The sequence below is a fragment of the Rhinopithecus roxellana genome, chromosome 21, assembly GCF_007565055.1.
Source record: "Rhinopithecus roxellana isolate Shanxi Qingling chromosome 21, ASM756505v1, whole genome shotgun sequence".
NCBI lineage: Eukaryota > Metazoa > Chordata > Mammalia > Primates > Cercopithecidae > Rhinopithecus > Rhinopithecus roxellana.
In genome coordinates this window covers 22,344,607-22,362,288 of record NC_044569.1, presented here as the reverse complement: position 1 = coordinate 22,362,288, position 17,682 = coordinate 22,344,607, and the positions used below count along the sequence as shown (strand labels likewise).

The following is a 17,682-nucleotide window of genomic DNA, read 5'->3' as shown; positions in this document are numbered from 1 at the left end:
AAAGTTCTGCCCAAAGGTCAAGAGGAGGGGACATAGATGCCCCCACTTTTGGGAGGAGAGTTAGGGCCGTATTGTAAGAGCATGTGGGTTGGAAGGTATTGTTGTGTGTTGGGAAAATTCACTTTGCCACAGGTTATATCTGTTACTTGATATATGCCCAAATTGTCTCTTATCTGGCCTATGGGAGCCCTTTCAAGCTGGTTACTTTTGTGTTCTGTTGACATGCCTCGTTGAGCAATTTCTTTATATTCTGGCACAGGATATTCTAGGCTCATCTTGTCTTTACCATGCTCCAGCCATTTTTCCAGGGGTTCTTTTTAAAGGAAGGTGGTATTTAGGAATTAATATTTGAGCCCTAGTTGTGCCCACTGCTACTGGGGTGTATGACTACATGAGTTCACTTCAGTAAACCCTAGTCTGGTCAAGTACCACAGGGTTTATTTTAATTTTATGCCTTTTTAGATACTGTTTTAAACAGCTTGAGATATAATTTATATACCATACAATTCACCAATTTAAAGTATACAGTGAATGGCCGTGAGCATATTCACATCGTATATACATCACCACAGTTGAGTTCAGAACGAAGAAGCCTTGCTTCCATCACTTCCCAGTTCTCCCAGCCCTGACAGCCACTGCTGTGCTTTTTTTTTTTTTTTTTTTGAGGTGGAGTTTCGCTCTTGTCACTCAGGCTGGAGTGCAGTGGCGTGACCTCGGCTTACTGCAACCTCCACCTCCCAGGGTCAAGCAATTCTCCTGCCTCAGCCTCCCGAGTAGCCGAGATTACAGGCGCCCAGCTAATTTTTTGTATTTTTAGTAGAGACGGGATTTCACCATGTTGACCAGGCTGGTCTTGAACTCCTGTCCTCAGGTGATCCACCCACCTTGGCCTCCCAGAGTGCTGGGATTACGGGCGTGAGCCACTGTGCTTGGCCCACTGTTATGCTTTCCATGGATTTGCCTGTTCTGGACACTTCATATAAATAGAATCATATAATCCTTGTGTCTGGCTGCTTTTACTTAGCATATTTCCAAGGTTCATCCATATTGTAGCATGTATGTATTTCATTTCTTTTATGGCCAAATAATCTATTGTATGGATATGCCACATTTTATTTATCCAGTCATCAGTTTATTTATCAAATGCCCCAATCTGGGGGCATTTGGGTTGTTCACACATTTTGGTGATTGAATAGTGTTGTCATGAACATCCTTATATAAGTTTTTGTGTGGATGTATGCTTTTCATTTCTCTTGAGTAGAATTGCTGGTTCATATGTTATGTATGTTTTTAATCTTTTGTGAGACAGCCAGACTGTTTTCAGGCACACACCAAGACTGGCTGCACTGGTTTACATTACAGTTAGGAATGGATGAGAGTTCCAGTTTCTCCATGTCCTTGCCAACACGTTTCTTTTTTTTTTTCTTTATAGGTATCCTGGTGGGCATAGTATCTCTTTGTGGTTTTGATTTGCATTTCACCACATGGATAATGATGTTGAGCATTTTGTTTTGTTTTGTTTTGTTTTGTTTTAAGACAGGGTCTCACTGTTGACCAGGCTGGAATATAGTGGCATGATCAGACTCACTGCAGCCTTACCTCCTGGGCTCGGGTGATCCTCTCACCTCAGCCTCCTGGATAGCTGGGACTACAGGTGCGCACCAGGATGCCCGGCTAATTTTTGTATTTTTTGTAGAGGCAGGGTTTCACCATGTTGCCCTGGCTGGTCTTCAACTCCTGAGCTCAAACAGTCTGCCTACCTCAGCCTCCTAAGGTGCTGGAATTACAGGCGTGAGCCACTGTCCCCTGCCTGAGCATCTTTTCCTGTACCTTAATGGATATTTTTCTTTGGAGAAGTGTCTGTTCAGATCCTTTGCCCATTTGTAAACTGGGTTATCTGTGTTTTTATTATTGAGATACAAGAGTTATCTGTATTCTGCATATAAGTTCCTTATTAGAAAGAAATATGATTTGCAACTATTTTCTCCTGTTTTGTGGGTTTTTTGCTTTTTTGATGGTGTCCTTTGAAGCATAACAATTTTTATGTTTGATAAAATCCATCATACCTATTTTTTCTTTCATTACTGGTGCTTTTTGGTGTCCTATGTAGGAATTCCTTAACGAATCTAAGGTCGTGAATGTTTATGCTTATGGTTTCTTGTGAGAGTTTTATAGTTTTAGGTCTTACATATATATAGGTGTGATCCACTTTTGAGTTAATTTTTGTATATGGTGTAAGGAAGAGGTCCACCTCATTCATTTGCATATGAATGTTCACTCGTTCTGCAACAATTTGTTGAAAATTATACTCTAATCTGAGTGTTTTACCAACCCTGTCAAAAAATGTATTTTTGTGTATTATATACATGTACTTATTACAGTTTTGTTTTCTTTTAAGAAAAATTTCAAAAATGTTTCAAATTCCTGTGGAAAATCTTGACAACATCAGAAAGGTGCGAAAAAAGGTGAAAGGTATTCTTGTGGATATTGGGCTTGACAGCTGCAAGGAGTTACTGAAGGTAAGAGGATATAAATAGCCAATTGAAATATGGAGGTGAGATTTGAACTGGGGTTTTCGAAAAGTGGGTGAGATTCCTCAAAATGGAAATTGCTATTATACTTCAGATGACTGTGTGAAACCCTCATTAGTACTTATTTATGTCTTTATGACATAAAGTGAGCTATTTAAGCTGTTCAGGTGTTTAAGCTACTTTAAGGAGGGGATTTTTCTAGTCATTAGTTATTAAAAAATTGTTTTTGATGTTTGAGAGAAATGTGATTTATTTGTTATTTTAGCAAAAGAAAACTAACTTAATTTCCCAGTGTTGTTAGAGCGATCAACAAATGGGCATGCATCAATGAAATGATAGGGTTTTTTTTAAATCCTGATTTGTGTATTTGTATATGTGATTTCAGAAAAGTTTTCCTAAAATTTTGTCTGTCCTTATAACATTGAGAATATATAGTTGGCATATATAGTTTTACAAAATGTTAAATAAAAGTTGTTGTATATCCTGGCCGGGCATGGTGGCTCATGCCTGTAATCTCAGCACTTTGGGAGGCTGGGGTGGGTGGTTCACTTGAAGTCAGGAGTTCGAGACCAGCCTGGCCAACATGGTGAAACCCTGTCTCTACTGAAAATACAAAAATTAGCCAGATGTGGTGGTGGGTGCCTGTAGTCGCAGCTACTCAGGAGGCTGAGGCACAATAATTGCTTGAACCTGGGTGGCAGAAGTTGCAGTGAGCCGAGATAGCGCCACTGCACTCCAGCCTGGGTGACAGAATGAGACTCTGTCTCAAAAAAGAAATAAAAAGAGTTCTTATATATCCTTGTAGTCATTGGTAATGATATTTTTGTTTTGTCTAATCATTTATAGCCTTGCTTTCCCCTTCATTAATAAATCTAGTCTAGAATCAGGTATGTATTTGGTTGTCATGTCTCTTTAGTCTCCTTTTAATATCAATTCAATTTTTTTTTTTTTTTTTTTTTTTGAGATGGAGTTTCGCTCTGTCGCCCGGGCTGGAGTGCAGTGGCCGGATCTCGGCTCACTGCAAGCTCCACCTCCCGGGTTCACGCCATTCTCCTGCCTCACCCTCCCGAGTAGCTGGGACTACAGGTGCCCGCCACCTCGCCCGGCTAGTTTTTTGTATTTTTTAGTAGAGACGGGGTTTCACCGTGTTAGCCAGGATGGTCTCGATCTCCTGACCTCGTGATCCGCCCGTCTCGGCCTCCCAAAGTGCTGGGATTACAGGCTTGAGCCATCGCGCCCGGCCATCAATTCAATTTTTTAAGGTGGAATTCTGTTAGGAAATTTGTTTTATTTTTAGGTAATATGTCAGTAACAATGAAAGTTTCTCATCCTAGAGTCCTTTGTTTTTGACTTGACTAGAACTGAACATGACTCATGAACTTTTACTTTCTTAGCCTGAGAATGTGTTTACTTATCTGAATTTGTTCACGACTGTTTACTTTTTCTTTCCAAGACTTTATTAACACAGAGATATGGTACTTCACAAGGGAAAATCAAGAGATTTGAATGGCTTAAAACTGTTAGTTAGATTAACTGTTGAATTATTAAAACTATTTTGGGGAGAAAATTTTATTTGTAGTTGGGCCTATATATTATGAAATTTTTGAAAATTCAAGCAATACAGAAGTTTTTTATAGAAAAATTAGACACAGAAACAAGACAGTAAGACTCACGTGTAAACCATTACCCTGAAATATCCAGAATTAACATTGTTATATATCTATAGATTTTTAAAAATGGGATATATTCACATTTGTTTCTTAAAAGATATAGTCAAATTGTATAAGATACTGTACAAGCTGTTGTTTCTTTTTTCACTGAACCTCATAGGAACCTTTTTCCATGTCAAGTGCATTTATTCTTAATCCAGCACAGCAATTAGAGTTCTTTGTTTTCAAGCAGCAGAAACCAATCTGACCAATTTACACAAAAGAAGATTTATTGGAAGCCTCTTGGGGGGCTTAGGCAGGAGAATGGCTTGAACCTGGGAGGCGGAGCTTGCAGTGAGCTGAGATGGCGTCACTGCACTCCTGCCTGGGTGACAGAGCGAGAGACTCCGTCTCAAAAAAAAAAAAAAAGAATCCAAGTTGACTGGAGAACCAGCCCTGTAAAGAGAAGAGGAACCGAGGGAACTACCTGTCCATCATCCTCACCGCTGCCTTGCTGTGTATTTCAGATTTCAGAGTGGTATGTCACTCTGCCTTCTCATAAGATTTCCACAGCACATGTGACTTCAATCTTAGCAATAGGAGGCTAATGTCAATAGCCTGGCTGAGAAAAGTAAGCTTTAGGAAAGGTAGACTCTTCGACACACCTAAGATTTTCTAAACTATGTCTAAACCCTGCTACACATAGAAACTCTTCATGAGTTTTTTGTTTGTTTGTTTGTTTGTTTTGAGACAGAGTCTCGCTCAGTCGCCCAGGCTGGAGTGCAGTGTCTCGATCTCGGCTCACTGCAAGCTCTGCCGCCTGGGTTCACGCCATTCTCCTGCCTCAGCCTCCCAAGCAGCTGGGACTACAGGCGCCCTCCGCCATGCCCGGCTAATTTTTTGCATTTTTAGTAGAGGCAGGGTTTTACCGTGTTAGCCTGAATGGTCTTGATCTCCTGACCTTGTGATCCGCCTGCCTTGGGCTCCCAAAGTGCTGGGATTACAGGCATGAGCCACCGTGCCCGGCCAGGAGTTGTTTTTTTTTTTTTTTATAAAAATTAACATCTGATCAGAAATTAACATTGGATCTGGGATGGGTAAGGGACGCTTGTCAAGTTGCCTGCCAAACGTACCTTGGTGCTGCCAGTGCAGGACAGGGATGCTTGCCACCTTGCTGCACACTGAGATGCCACAGCAAGTGTGGCATTCAGCCACCTCCCCCCCAACCCCCAATCTGTGCCAGTCCCCTGCTTGGGGCTACAGTGGAATGTGGACCTCTTGACAACCTGGTACGGTCTTAGGTGGAAGATGTGAGAGAGTGGTTATAGGGTTGGGGACTGGGAGGAAGGCTGAGGCCAGGTGGGCTTTGGGGTGAGGGCAAGGCAGAGAGCAGTATCAGCCCTGACTCTGGAAAGGGTAAAGGAGGCAGACCATGTGTGAGCTGAGACTCCAAGCCCTTGGCATATGTTCCATGTCCCATCAGAGTTCACTTTCATAATATAAAACACAAATTCAAAGATAAATTGTTAAGAATTCATGATGGTTACCACTGAGCATTAAATCCCTTGAGTGCAGGCTTTGTGCAGCTGTGCTAGTTACATGCCCATGGAGCTGGCCCTCACTGCTATATTTTTTTCTTTTTTTTCTTTTCTTTTTTTTTTGAGACAGGGTCTCGCTCTTTTACCCAGGCTGGAGTGCAGTGGTACAATCACGGCTCACTGCAGCCTCGATTTCCTGGGCTCAGATCATCCTCACAACTCAGCTTTCTGAGTAGTTGGCACTATAGGTGCGCACCACCACACACCTGGGTAAATTTTTTTTTGCATTTTTTATAGAGTCAAGGTTTCACCATGTTGCTCAGGCTAGTCTCGAACTGCTGGGCTCAAGTCATCCGCTTGCCTTGGCCTCCCAAAATGCTGGGATTAATATATGTGTGAGCCACTGCACATGGCCCATGACTAGTATTTTCTTTTATTCATTTATGTTTTTTTGAGGTGGAGTCTCACTCTGTCACCAGGCTGGAGTGCAGTGGCGCGATCTCTGACTCACTGCAATCTCTGACTCCCTGGTTCAAGTGATTCTCCTGCCTCAGCCTCCTGAGTAGCTGGGATTACAGGCATGTATGACCACGCCCAGCTAATTTTTGTATTAAAAAATACAAAAAAGTAGAGATGGGGTTTCACCATGTTGGCCAGGATGGTCTCGATCTGTTGGTGGACATTTGGATTGATTCTACCTTTTGGCTGTTGTGAATAATGCTGCAATGAACATTGGTGCACAAGTACTTGTTTGAGTCACTGTTTTCAGTTATTTTGGGTGTCTATACCCAGGAGTGAAATTATTGGGTCATATAGTTATTCTGTTTACTTTTTCAAAGAACTGCCAAACTTTTCACAGTGAAAGTACCATTTTACATTCCTACCAGAAGTGTACAAGAATTAAATCTGTTCATATCATTACCAGCACTTATTTTTTCCTTCCTTCCCTTTCTTTCTCCCTTCCTGCTTTGTTTCTTCTGTCCCTCTTCCTCTCCCTTTCTCCCTCCCTCACTTGCCATCCTAATAGTGTAAAGTGGAATCTCATGGTGGTTTCCATGTGCCTTTTCATAGGCAAATGGGTTTCAGCATTTTTCCCTGTGCTTGTAAGCCATGTGTATATCTTCTTTGGATAAATGCCTGTTGGCAGGTTCTTTCCCTGTTTCTTAATTGGATCTTTTGTTGCACAAAAGTTGTTAATTTTGATGAAGTCCAATTTATCTATTTTGTTGTTGTTGTCGGTGTTTTTATGTTGTATCTGAGGATCCATTGCCAAGTCCACAGTCATGAAGATGTTCTCCTGTGTTTTTCCTAAGAGTTTTGTGGTTGTAGTTCTCAGGTTAGGTTGCTGGTCTATTTTGAGTTAATTCTTTTTTTTTTTTTTTTTTTTTTTTTTGAGACGGAGTCTCGCTCTGTCTCCCGGGCTGGAGTGCAGTGGCCGGATCTCAGCTCACTGCAGCTCCGCCTCCCGGGTTTACGCCATTCTCCTGCCTCAGCCTCCCGAGTAGCTGGGACTACAGGCGCCCGCCACCTCGCCCGTCTAGGTTTTTGTATTTTTTAGTAGAGACGGGGTTTCACCATGTTAGCCAGGATGGTCTCGATCTCCTGACCTCGTGATCCGCCCGTCTCGGCCTCCCAAAGTGCTGGGATTACAGGCTTGAGCCACCGCGCCCGGCCGAGTTAATTCTTATATATTGTGTAAAGTAGGAGTCCGGTTTTGTTCTCTTACATGTAGATAGAAATTCAGTTGTTTCAGCACCATTTCTTCAAGAGACTGCTTGTTCCCTATTGAATGGACTTGGCACCCTTATTAAAAATCAGTTGGTCCTGGATATATGGGTTTATTTCCATACTCTCAATTCTATTCCATTGATCTATATGTCTGTCCTTATACCAATCCTATACTGTTATTTTTTTTTCCTCTTTTGAGACTAAGTCTTACTCTGTTGCCCAGGCTGGAGTGCAGTGGCACGATCTTGGCTCGCTGCAGCCTCTGCCTCCCGGGTTCAAGAAGTGATTCTCCAGCTTCAGCCTCCCAAGTAGCTGAGATTACAGGTGCCTACGACCACGCCCGGCTAATTTTTGTATTTTTAGTAGAGACGGGGTTTTGTCATGTTGGCCAGGCTGATCTCAAACTCCCGACCTCAAGTGATCCACCCACATCAGCCTCCCAAAGTGCTGGGATTACAGGCGTGAGCCACTGTGCCCGGTCCCTATACTGTTTTGATTTAAACAAATAGTAAGTTTTATAATAAGTTTTGAAATTGGGAAATGTGAGTCTTCCAATTGTATTCTTTATTTCAGTATTGTTCTGGCTTTTTGGGGCCCCTTGTAATTTCGTATGAATATGAGGATAGACTTTTTCATTTCTGCAAAGAAGACTGTTGGAACTTTGATAAGGATTGTGTTTTATATTACTTCGGGGATTATTGACATCTTAACAACATTGTCTTCCTATTTGTGAACATACTCTGTTTTTTTTTTTTTTTTTTTTTTTTTGAGTCTTGCTCTGTCGCCCATTCTGGAGTGCAGTGGCGCATTAGAACAAAAAAAGACAAAAATTAACATAACTGTTAATTCTGAATATTTTTCTTGTTTTGTGTCTATTTTGTAATTTTTCTATAAAAACTTCTATATTGCTTGAATTTTCAAAAATTTCGTAATATATAGGCCCAACTACAAGTTAATCTGATTTAGGAGATTCCAAGGATTTTAGGAGTTGTATGTCAGGAGATAGGGATGAAGACCAAATGTATATTTCAGAATATCATACATGGCACATATTTTTCTATTTTCAAACCTTTAATCCAAAATGACTTTATATTTAAAGTCTTAATAGACAGCATGTAATTGGTCTTGCTTTGTTACCCAACCTATTAGTCTATGCCTTTTGAGTATCTAGACCCAGGGATTGGCAAACTATAGCCCATGGGTCAAGTTGGGCTTGCTACCTGTTTTTGTAAATACAGTTTATTGGGGCCAGGTGCAGTGGTAATCCCAGCACTTTGGGAGACTGAAGTGGGAGGGCTGCTTGAGGCCAGGAGTTTTAGACCAGCCGGGACAACATAGCAAGACTCTGTCTTTAAAATAATAAATAGGCTGGGCGTGGTGGCTCACGCATGCAATCCCAGTGCTTTGGGAGGCCGAGGCGGGTGGATCACGAGGTCAGGAGATCGAGACCATCCTGGCTAGCATGGTGCAACCACATCTCTACTAAAAATACAAAAAATTAGCCGGGCTTGGTGGCAGGCGCCTGTAGTCCCAGCTACTCAGGAGGCTGAGGCAGGAGAATGGCGTGAACCCAGGAAGCGGAGCTTGCAGTGAGCTGGGAATGTGCCACTGCACTCCAGCCAGGGTGACAGAGCGAGACTCCGTATAAAAAAAAAATAGCCAGGTGTGGTGGTGTGCACTGGTAGTCTCAGCTACTCTGGAGGCTTAGGTGGGAGGATCCCTTGAGCCCAGGAGTTCAAGGCTGCAATGAGTCATGATTACACCACTGCACTCCAGCTTGGGCGACAGAGTGAGACCCTGTCTCAAAAAATTTTTTTTAATTAAAAGTTTATTGGTATAGCTATTCTCATTAGTTTAATATATTGTCCAAGGCTGCTTTTGTGCACAGTGTGGCAGGATTGAGTAATTGTATCAGAGATTCTATAGGCAGCAAAGCCTAAACTATTTATTAACTTGTCCTTTACAGAAGAAGTTTGCCAGTCCTTGTTATTTAATGTGATTATTGATATGGTTGGTTTTAAATCTCCCATCTTGGTGTTTGTATTTTTGCTTGTCTCATTTGTTCTTTATTTTTCACTCTTTTTCTGCTTTCTTTTGGATTGAATATTTTTTATGATTCCATTTTATCTCTCATTGACTTATTAGCTATAGATCTTTCGCTGACTTTCTTCATATACTGCTACTTCATCTGTAGTATTAGAACCTTAGAGCAGTGTGCTGTAATGTCTTCTTCCGGCCTTTGTTCTGTTGTTTTCTTCCACATGTTAGAAATCTTACAATATGTTGTTACTTTTATTTTAAACGGTAAAAAAGAAAAAAATTATATTGATCATCATGTCATTGATGATACTCGTCATCCCTTTGTGTAGATGTGTATTTCCATCATGAGGCATTTCCTCTGCCTCCTGAAGAACTTCGTATTTTGTAGTGCTGATGTACTTAATTAACTCACTATACTTTCTCTCTAAAAAAAAGTTGTGTCTTTTAGGAAGGAAGATATTTTTGCTAGGTGTGGAATTCTAGTTTTTTTCCTTTTTAATATTTAAAGATTTCACTCTATTGTCTTCTGGCTGGCATTTTTTCCAACAATGTGTTTTCTGTCATCTTTGTTCCTCTCTGTATTTTTAATACTTTGACCATAATGTGCCTTGGTTTGGTTTTCTTTGTGTTCCTTTTGCTTGGAGTCTGGTGAGCTTCTTGATTTTGTGTGTTTATAGTTTTCATCAGATTTGGAAAATTTTGTGGCATCATTTCTTCAACTAGTTTTTCTTCTCCTCCCCACTTTGTCCCTGATACTCAATTACACATATAATAGTTCCCCTGTATTCTCTGTTTTGCTTTCCATAGTCAACCATGGTTTGAAAATACTATATGGAAAATTCCAGAAATATTTCATACATTTTAAGTTCCATGACATTCTGAGTAGTGTGTTGAGATATCGCACCACCGAGCTCTACCTTTCACCTCACTTCATCTTGTCACGTGAGGCGCCAAACAGGCATTGTGTCATCTCACATCACCACAAGAAGGGCGAGCACAGTAGAGTAAGATACTTTGAGAGACCACATTCACATAACTTTTATTACTGTATATTGTTACAATTGTTCTATTTTATTGTTGTTAATACCTTCCTGTACCAATGTCCTGTACCAAATCTAATTTATAAGTTGTATTTTATTGTAGATATGTCTGTGTAGGAAAAAAACATAGTGTATGTAGCATTTGGCACTGTCCACAGTGTCAGCATCCACTGGGGTCTTGGAACATGTCCTGTGCCGATAAGGGGGGACTCCTGTATATTAGGCTCCTTGATACTGTCCCATAGCTCGTTGATGCCATTGTTGGGGTTTTTTCAGGTGTGTTTGTGTGTGTGTGTGTGTGTGTGTGTGTATTTCTCTTGCTTTGTCTTCAGATTTACCAGTCTTTGGCAGCATCTAATCTGCTCTTAATCTCATGCGTTGTATTTTTCATGATAGTGCATTTTTCGTTCGTGGAAGTGCAGTTTACCATCCATCTTTCACTTTCTTTCACTTCTCTCGTTGCATTCATGTTTTCTGTAATTTCTTGTTCTCCTGGTTTTGGGTCATATTTTTCTGCTGCTTTGTATGACTGGCAGTTTTTGTTTTTTGTTTTCTGACTGGCAGTTTTTGTTTTTTGTTTTCTGACTGGCAGTTTTTGGCTACACGCTGGACATTGTGTTTTATGGGTGCTAGATTTTGTTGTTTCATTTAAATGTATTTGGATTTTGTTCTAGAACATGTTTAAGGCACTTGAAATTTTTAAGCACTGCTAGAGTGGGTCTGGACGGCCTGGGACTCTGGAGACAGACCTCACTGTGAGGCTTCACTCACGTCACTGTATTAAGGGGTCATCCCCTCTCCTGGTGGGCTCTCTGGCATTTGACAGTTGTTTTACCTTCATCTTTCACTGGTTCCCACTAGTGAACCAGTGGAAAAGTCCCACTGGTTTTCTCACACATGAGAGCATCAGGGCTCAGAAAACGTCTTCAGGAGACCCTGTGCAAATTTATCACAAGGTCAGTATGGGGGGATAGTGCTTATTTCTTTTGTCTAGTTGGAAATGGTGAATTCTTGCTTTCTATTGGGTGATAATGATTTCATAATTACTGGGGGCTCTTCTTAATTCCAGCCTTCTTGATTCATTGCTGCTGCTCTAGTAGCATCTTTTAATTGGGCTTAGATTCTTGTGTGCTGGTTTTAAGATGTACTTAAAGTTCCTTTGTGTTTCCTAGTGTTTATGCTTACTCCTCTTTGTTTCAAATATTTTTGCTCTTTGTTGGAATCAGAATAAAGGACCCATGTGTTGTATACTTCGTCTTTTAAGATAGTTCTGAAAATAACCTAACTTTCAGTAGAAATCTTTGTAATAACTTGGCCAGGTGTGGTGACTCATACCTGTAACCCCAGCACTTTGGGAGGCTGAGGTGGGTGGATCACGAAGTCAGGAGATCAAGACTAGCCTGGCCAACATGGTGAAACCCCATCTCTACTAAAAATACAAAAAGCAGCCGGGCATGGCGGCATGTGCCTGTAGTCCTAGCTAGTTGGGAGGCTCAGGCAGGAGAATTGCTTGAACATGGGAGGTGGAGGCTGCAGTGAGCCGAGATTGTGCCACTGCACTCTAGCCTGGGCAACAGAGCAGCACTCTGTCTCAAAATAAATAAATAAATAAATAAAAAGAAATCTTTTTATAACTTGTCTTTTTCTTGTTAGTTCTGAATTGACTTGATAAGCCACATACTATCGTAGAGTTAAAGGTAATTGTATTAACTATTTTTCTGTAGTTTTTTATATTAAAAGTAATCATTGTTATAAAAATAATACTATATGAATGTTTGAAAATGCAGGTAACCGTTTCTAATTAGAAAATGAAATTTAAAATGCCACATTTCTGTCATTCAGAAGTTGCCACCATTAACATTGTATTGTTTAGCTGTTTATTTCTGTATGTTATCGTTCTTCCCATGAGATTGTATTGGTTAGCTATTTTATCACTTGCTTTTTTCACTTTCCTCTGTCTTGTCATATATTACATGTTCACCTTATTTAATACACAGTCCATAGTCAGATTTCTTCAGTTTTACCCAGAACTTTTTTTTTGTTTGTTTGTTTTTGTTTTGAGATGGAGTTTCACTCTTATCACCCAGGCTGGAGTGCAGTGGTGCAGTCTCGGCTCTTTGCAACCTCTGTCTCCTGGGTTCAAGCAGTTCTCTTGCCTCAGCCTCCCACGTAGCTGGGATTAGGAGCACCCACCACCATGCCCAGCTAGTTTTTGTATTTTTAGTAGAGACGGGGTTTCACCATGCGGCCAGGCTGGTCTCGAACTCCTTACCTCAGATGATCCGCCCGCCTCAGCCTCCCAAAATGCTGGGATTACAGGCGTGAGCCACCGCACACGACTCCCAGAACATTTTTTACACTCGGTTTATGTAAGCCAGAAACCGTGTGGACCCTGTTACATCTAGTGGTTGGGTTCGTAGTGCTTTCCCTTGGCCAGACCAGCCTCTTGTCCTGCAGAGATGCCCCTCCTTCCAGATCTGTCTGGTACTTTCTTGTAGTGTTGTTTCAGCTTAGTCCCCTGTCCCCTGAGCTGCTTTTAAATGAGAAGTTCTACTGAAAGGCCCAGTTGATTCAAGTTAAGCATTTTGGGCTAGAATACATATATGATGTTCTGTGCTTCTTGTGTCACTTCAGGGACCCCAGTCATATTTTGTTGCTTCACTACAGTAGGTGGCAGTCTGGTCTTTGTGTGTTACATTCTTTCTGTGGCCTGGAATGTAATGCATTTAACACCTGTTGATAATCCTGGTCCTAGATGGTAGTTTTATTGGGGGACTTGCTGTGAGGGAGGTCTTTCTGATTCTGTCACTTGTGGATTGTTAGCAGACTTTCTTCTGTAAACTCTTGTTACTCAGCAGTTGGGACTGTTTGGTTTCTCTGGGAAAGGCAGGATAGTTTTATCCTTTCCTTTGAGCTGTCACTTTTCAAAGTGAGCAGTTAGTTAACCTTTCCAAATGGTGATTCGTGAAATGCCTTTTTTTCTTTCTTGAGCACTTCTGTGGCTCTCCTGTGACTTCGTGTGTTTGGGTCTCTCCAGCCGTTTGTCTTTCTGATGCTCAAATGTTACAGCATCCACGTGCTCCTGGTGCTCTTGTCATGACCCCTCCCCTAAAGGGTCTGTGAGGGTGGGTCCCTTCTTTGAGCATTTGTCTCATTTGTTTTTGAGCATTTGTACTTGTACTTTTCTGTAGGTTCTGAAGTTGGCGTCGTGAGCTAATTCTGAATGCACTGTTACCTCACAGGACTGTCCACACCATGCGATTATGGACTTGATACCTCTTTATGCTCACTTCTTAGTACAGTTTGCACTTTTAAACAAGTGAGCTGTGCTGCACAGGTAAAGTGCTTTGTATGACTACACTTTCTACACGCTTTGGGAAGTAGCTGAGAGCAAAACAGGAGTAGATTTCTACTTTCAACTCAGAAGAAAAGTAATCTTGGGCCACATGGACTTTAAAATTTTAGATAGAAATGGAAAATGTTTTTCTTGTACGCCTTCTCACTGAGTGTCTGATTTTCACTTTTTAAAACGTTGTTGTTTAAAACCCTCTGCCGCCCTGCATCAGGATTCTGCCCCAGGCCTTGTTGTTTCTCTCTCTCTCCTGTCCCCTCCCTGTCATGTTAGCCACCCCAGCCCCCTGCCCATGCCACGCTCGGGTCAGGCAGACACAGTTGGAGCTCTCTGCTTTATACTCCTTTACCACTTCACGGTTGTTATTCATAGCACCTATCACCCATGAAAGACAGTATTTTCTGGTGAAGAAAAATTTTATAAAATATCGGTGTTTCTCAACTGTGAAACTCTGTGAGGTTGGGATCCCATTTGTCTTATTCATGCTTGGATCCCCAGAGTCCAAAAGAAAATATTTGAGGGTTGAATTAGTGATGACTACAAAAGGATGAGGTAGATTCCTGTTCTGTGGAGCTTGTAATTATTTTGTCTTAGGCCATTTTACCTGAATGCAAGGTGGAGGCCTTCCTTCTACCTTTCCTCCCTTCCCTACCTGCTGCCAGCAGGCTTTGGAAGTCAGCCGTTGAACCCCTGCTCTGAGGATGCTGCTCCTGTGGGAGGTCTCAGCTCATGCATTTCTGGCCTCTGGACCCCTTTCTAGGACCTACGTGTTCCTCTTCTCTCCATGTTCACCTGCCCCTGAGAGTCTCCGGTATGCACTGTGTTTCTCACACTACTGCCTCTTTTAGCTGATTGTGAGGTTTTTCCTGACACCGTTGTCTACACTATAGGTCTTTTGCATAGTTTTCTCTCCCTAGCAAGTGTAACTTTTTGGGTGAAAAATTATTGATTCCATCTGAGAAAAAAACCCTCTACACGTTCTAGATCTTTGTTTAACTGCTTTGAAAAATATTTAAAGAGTAAGATAAAAATACTTTTCTTTCATTCCCTAAGACAGATGGATTGAACAATAGCAGTAAAGTATAGTTTAAAAAGAGTGTGTTCAAGATGAAGATTCTTTTTTTTTTTTTTTTTTTTTTTTGATTTAAGTTCTAGGATACATGTGCACAACGTGCAGGTTTGTTACATATGTATACACGTGTGAATACTATGCAGCCATAAAAAGGGATGAGTCATGTCCTTTGTAGGGACGTAGATGAAGCTGGAAACCATCATTCTGGGCAAACTATTGCAAGGACAGAAAACCAAACACCACATGTTCTCACTCATAGGTGGGAATGGAACAATGAGATCACTTGGACACAGAGCGGGGAACATCACACACTGGGGCCTGTCGTGGGGTGGGGGAATGGGAGGGGGATAGCATTAGGAGAAATACCTAATAGAAATGATGAGTTATAAATCATGCTACTATAAAGACACATGCACACATATGTTTATTGCGGCACTATTCACAGTAGCAAAGACTTGGAACCAACCCAGATGAAGATTCTTTACTTTGAAGTACTTTTTTGTTTCTTTATATGTACTCATGAAGCTCCATGGGGTTAGAACCCTACGTCAGGCTTTGCATGCGCATAAAGGATGTGGATAGTTACTTGTTGGGGGCCTCCTCTGTTTATTTCTTATGAATCTGTAATTTTGACTTTGATTATCTCAACCTTTTCCTCAGTTCTCATACTTAGAGGGTACTCCATCAAAACTTGCTGAGAGCTTTATAGTCTGTCTATATCCAGGGGTTCTGCATCTGTTGATCAAACCAACTGTGGGTTGAAAATATATGGGGGAGAAAATGGATGGTTGCATCTGTACTGAACATGGACAGACTTGTTTTCTTGTCATTGTTCTCTAAACAAGGTGAGTAGGAAGATGTGCATAGGTTACATATGTGCAGGTAACTACACAATTTAACATAAGAGGCTTGAGCAGTCTTGGATTTGGTGCCTCCAGGTGGTCCTGGAACCAGTCCCCATACTGAGGGGTGACTGTACTTTCATTTCTTTCTTCCCCTGTAGATTTCTAAGGTACCAAGTAATCTCATCAGGTTCGTTCTTTCCTTTCCTTTTCCTTTTCCCTTTTCCTTTTTACTTTTGTTCCTTTTCTTTCTCTCTCTTTCTCTCTCCCCTCTCCCCTCTTTCTCTCTCTCTCTGTCTTTTTTCTTTTCTTTTTCGACAGTGTCCTGCTCTGTCTCCCAGGCTTGAGTGCGGTTCACTGCAACCTCCACCTCCCGGGTTCAAGCAGTTCTCCTGCCTCAGCCTCCCAAGTAGCTTGGAGTACAGGCATGTGTCACCACGCCCAGCTAATTTTTGTATTTTTCAGTAGAGATGGAGTTTCACCGTGTTGGCCAGGCTGGTCTCGACCTCCTGGCCTCAAGTGATCCACCCTCCTCAGCCTCCCAAAGTGCTGGGATTACAAGCGTGAGCCACTGTGCCCGGCCTTATAATCTCATCAGGTTGTAATTAAATATTTCTTTATCTTCCGAATTTACATATTGTTATTTCTCTTTTTTTCTCCCTTTTTAAAAGGACCTTAAAGGCTTTGATCCGGGAGAGAAATACTTTCATAACACATCATGGGGAGATGTTTCTCTCTGGGAACCTTCTGGAAAGAAAGTGGTATGTATTTTTTGTATTTGTTTTTTCATGTTTCCTCAAAAGTGAGGAATGAATGTAAATGTGGTCTAAAGAACATCACATGTATTGGGGTTGCTGGTGAGTGAATGGGGAGGAGGAATAATGCAACCTTTCAGAGAAGTGGCAAGAAACCAAGTATAGTGTGTGGTGAGGCAGGGTTACTGATGCTCTGCGAGTTTTCTGTGTGCGGCGTTGACACAGTGATGCAGTGAAACTATTGTTTGTCCTTGATTATAAGATGTCGTTGCTGTAAGAAGGACGTTTGATTCAATAATTGTTCTGAGTAAAACAAAATGCCACTACGTTAAGTGCATACAGTGAATGTACATCCTGGTTTCAGAAACTGAAATAAAAATGTAGACCTCTGAATCAAGGAACATTTTAAGTAATTAGAAACCTCAAACAATTAAGCAAATTCAGGCTAAAACATGAGCCATACTGCTGAATTCTCATTAAAGTGTTTCCTGGGACACCTTTTCTACCACCAGTTGTTAGCACCTTCTTCGGTATCAAACTCAGCTCATCCCAGACTTGACTTGGCTGTACCCTCTCACCAGCTTCTGTTGTCAAAGTCATGCTGGCCTTGGGAATTTGGGCTTTAACATATTTCAGTAATTTAGTCGTTGTCAGAATTTTTTTTATTTTTATTATTTTTGGGGGGACAGGGTGTCACTGTTGCCTGGGCTGGAGTCCAGTGGCGTAATCTTAGCTCACTGCAGCCTTGACCTCATGGGTTCACAGTGTCCTTCCACTTCAACCTCCTGAGTAGCTGAGACCACAGGTGCATGCCACCATGCTCGGCTAATTTTTTTTGTTTTATTTTTGTAGAGGTGGGGTCTTACTATGTTGCTCAGGCTGTGCTTTGTCAGAATTTTCTGTAAAGATACTTTTTGTTAGCCCACTTTCTTTGAGTGCTGTTTTTCAGTCTGTGACCCGACACTCTCCTCTCTACCATGAGATGCAAGATTCCTTGAAACCACTGTGATTGAGTTCTCCTTCACCTGAGCACAGCTTGTGGCTACTACAGGATGCCTCATATAGCAGATCTTGACTTCACGAATCTTAAGCCTCATTGATTTTTCTCATCTGAATTCTTAAAATATCTTATAAT

At 41.4% G+C, this 17,682-nt stretch overlaps 1 protein-coding gene across 3 annotated transcripts in view; it reads left to right on the top strand.

Annotated features, from left to right (window-relative positions):
• Positions 1-17,682, top strand: part of ADNP2 (ADNP homeobox 2) — a 30,819-nt gene that overhangs the window by 7,046 nt on the left and 6,091 nt on the right. For 2 of the 3 annotated variants that reach the window (XM_030926079.1, XM_030926080.1), the window contains exons 2-3: positions 2,399-2,519; positions 16,464-16,553. In XM_030926079.1, the coding sequence (XP_030781939.1) occupies positions 2,412-2,519; positions 16,464-16,553 (198 nt within the window). In that variant the 5' untranslated portion in view covers positions 2,399-2,411. Of the gene's footprint in view, positions 1-2,398; positions 2,520-13,717; positions 13,864-16,463; positions 16,554-17,682 lie in introns of those variants that run through there. The other variant, XM_030926078.1, reaches the window with a different exon arrangement.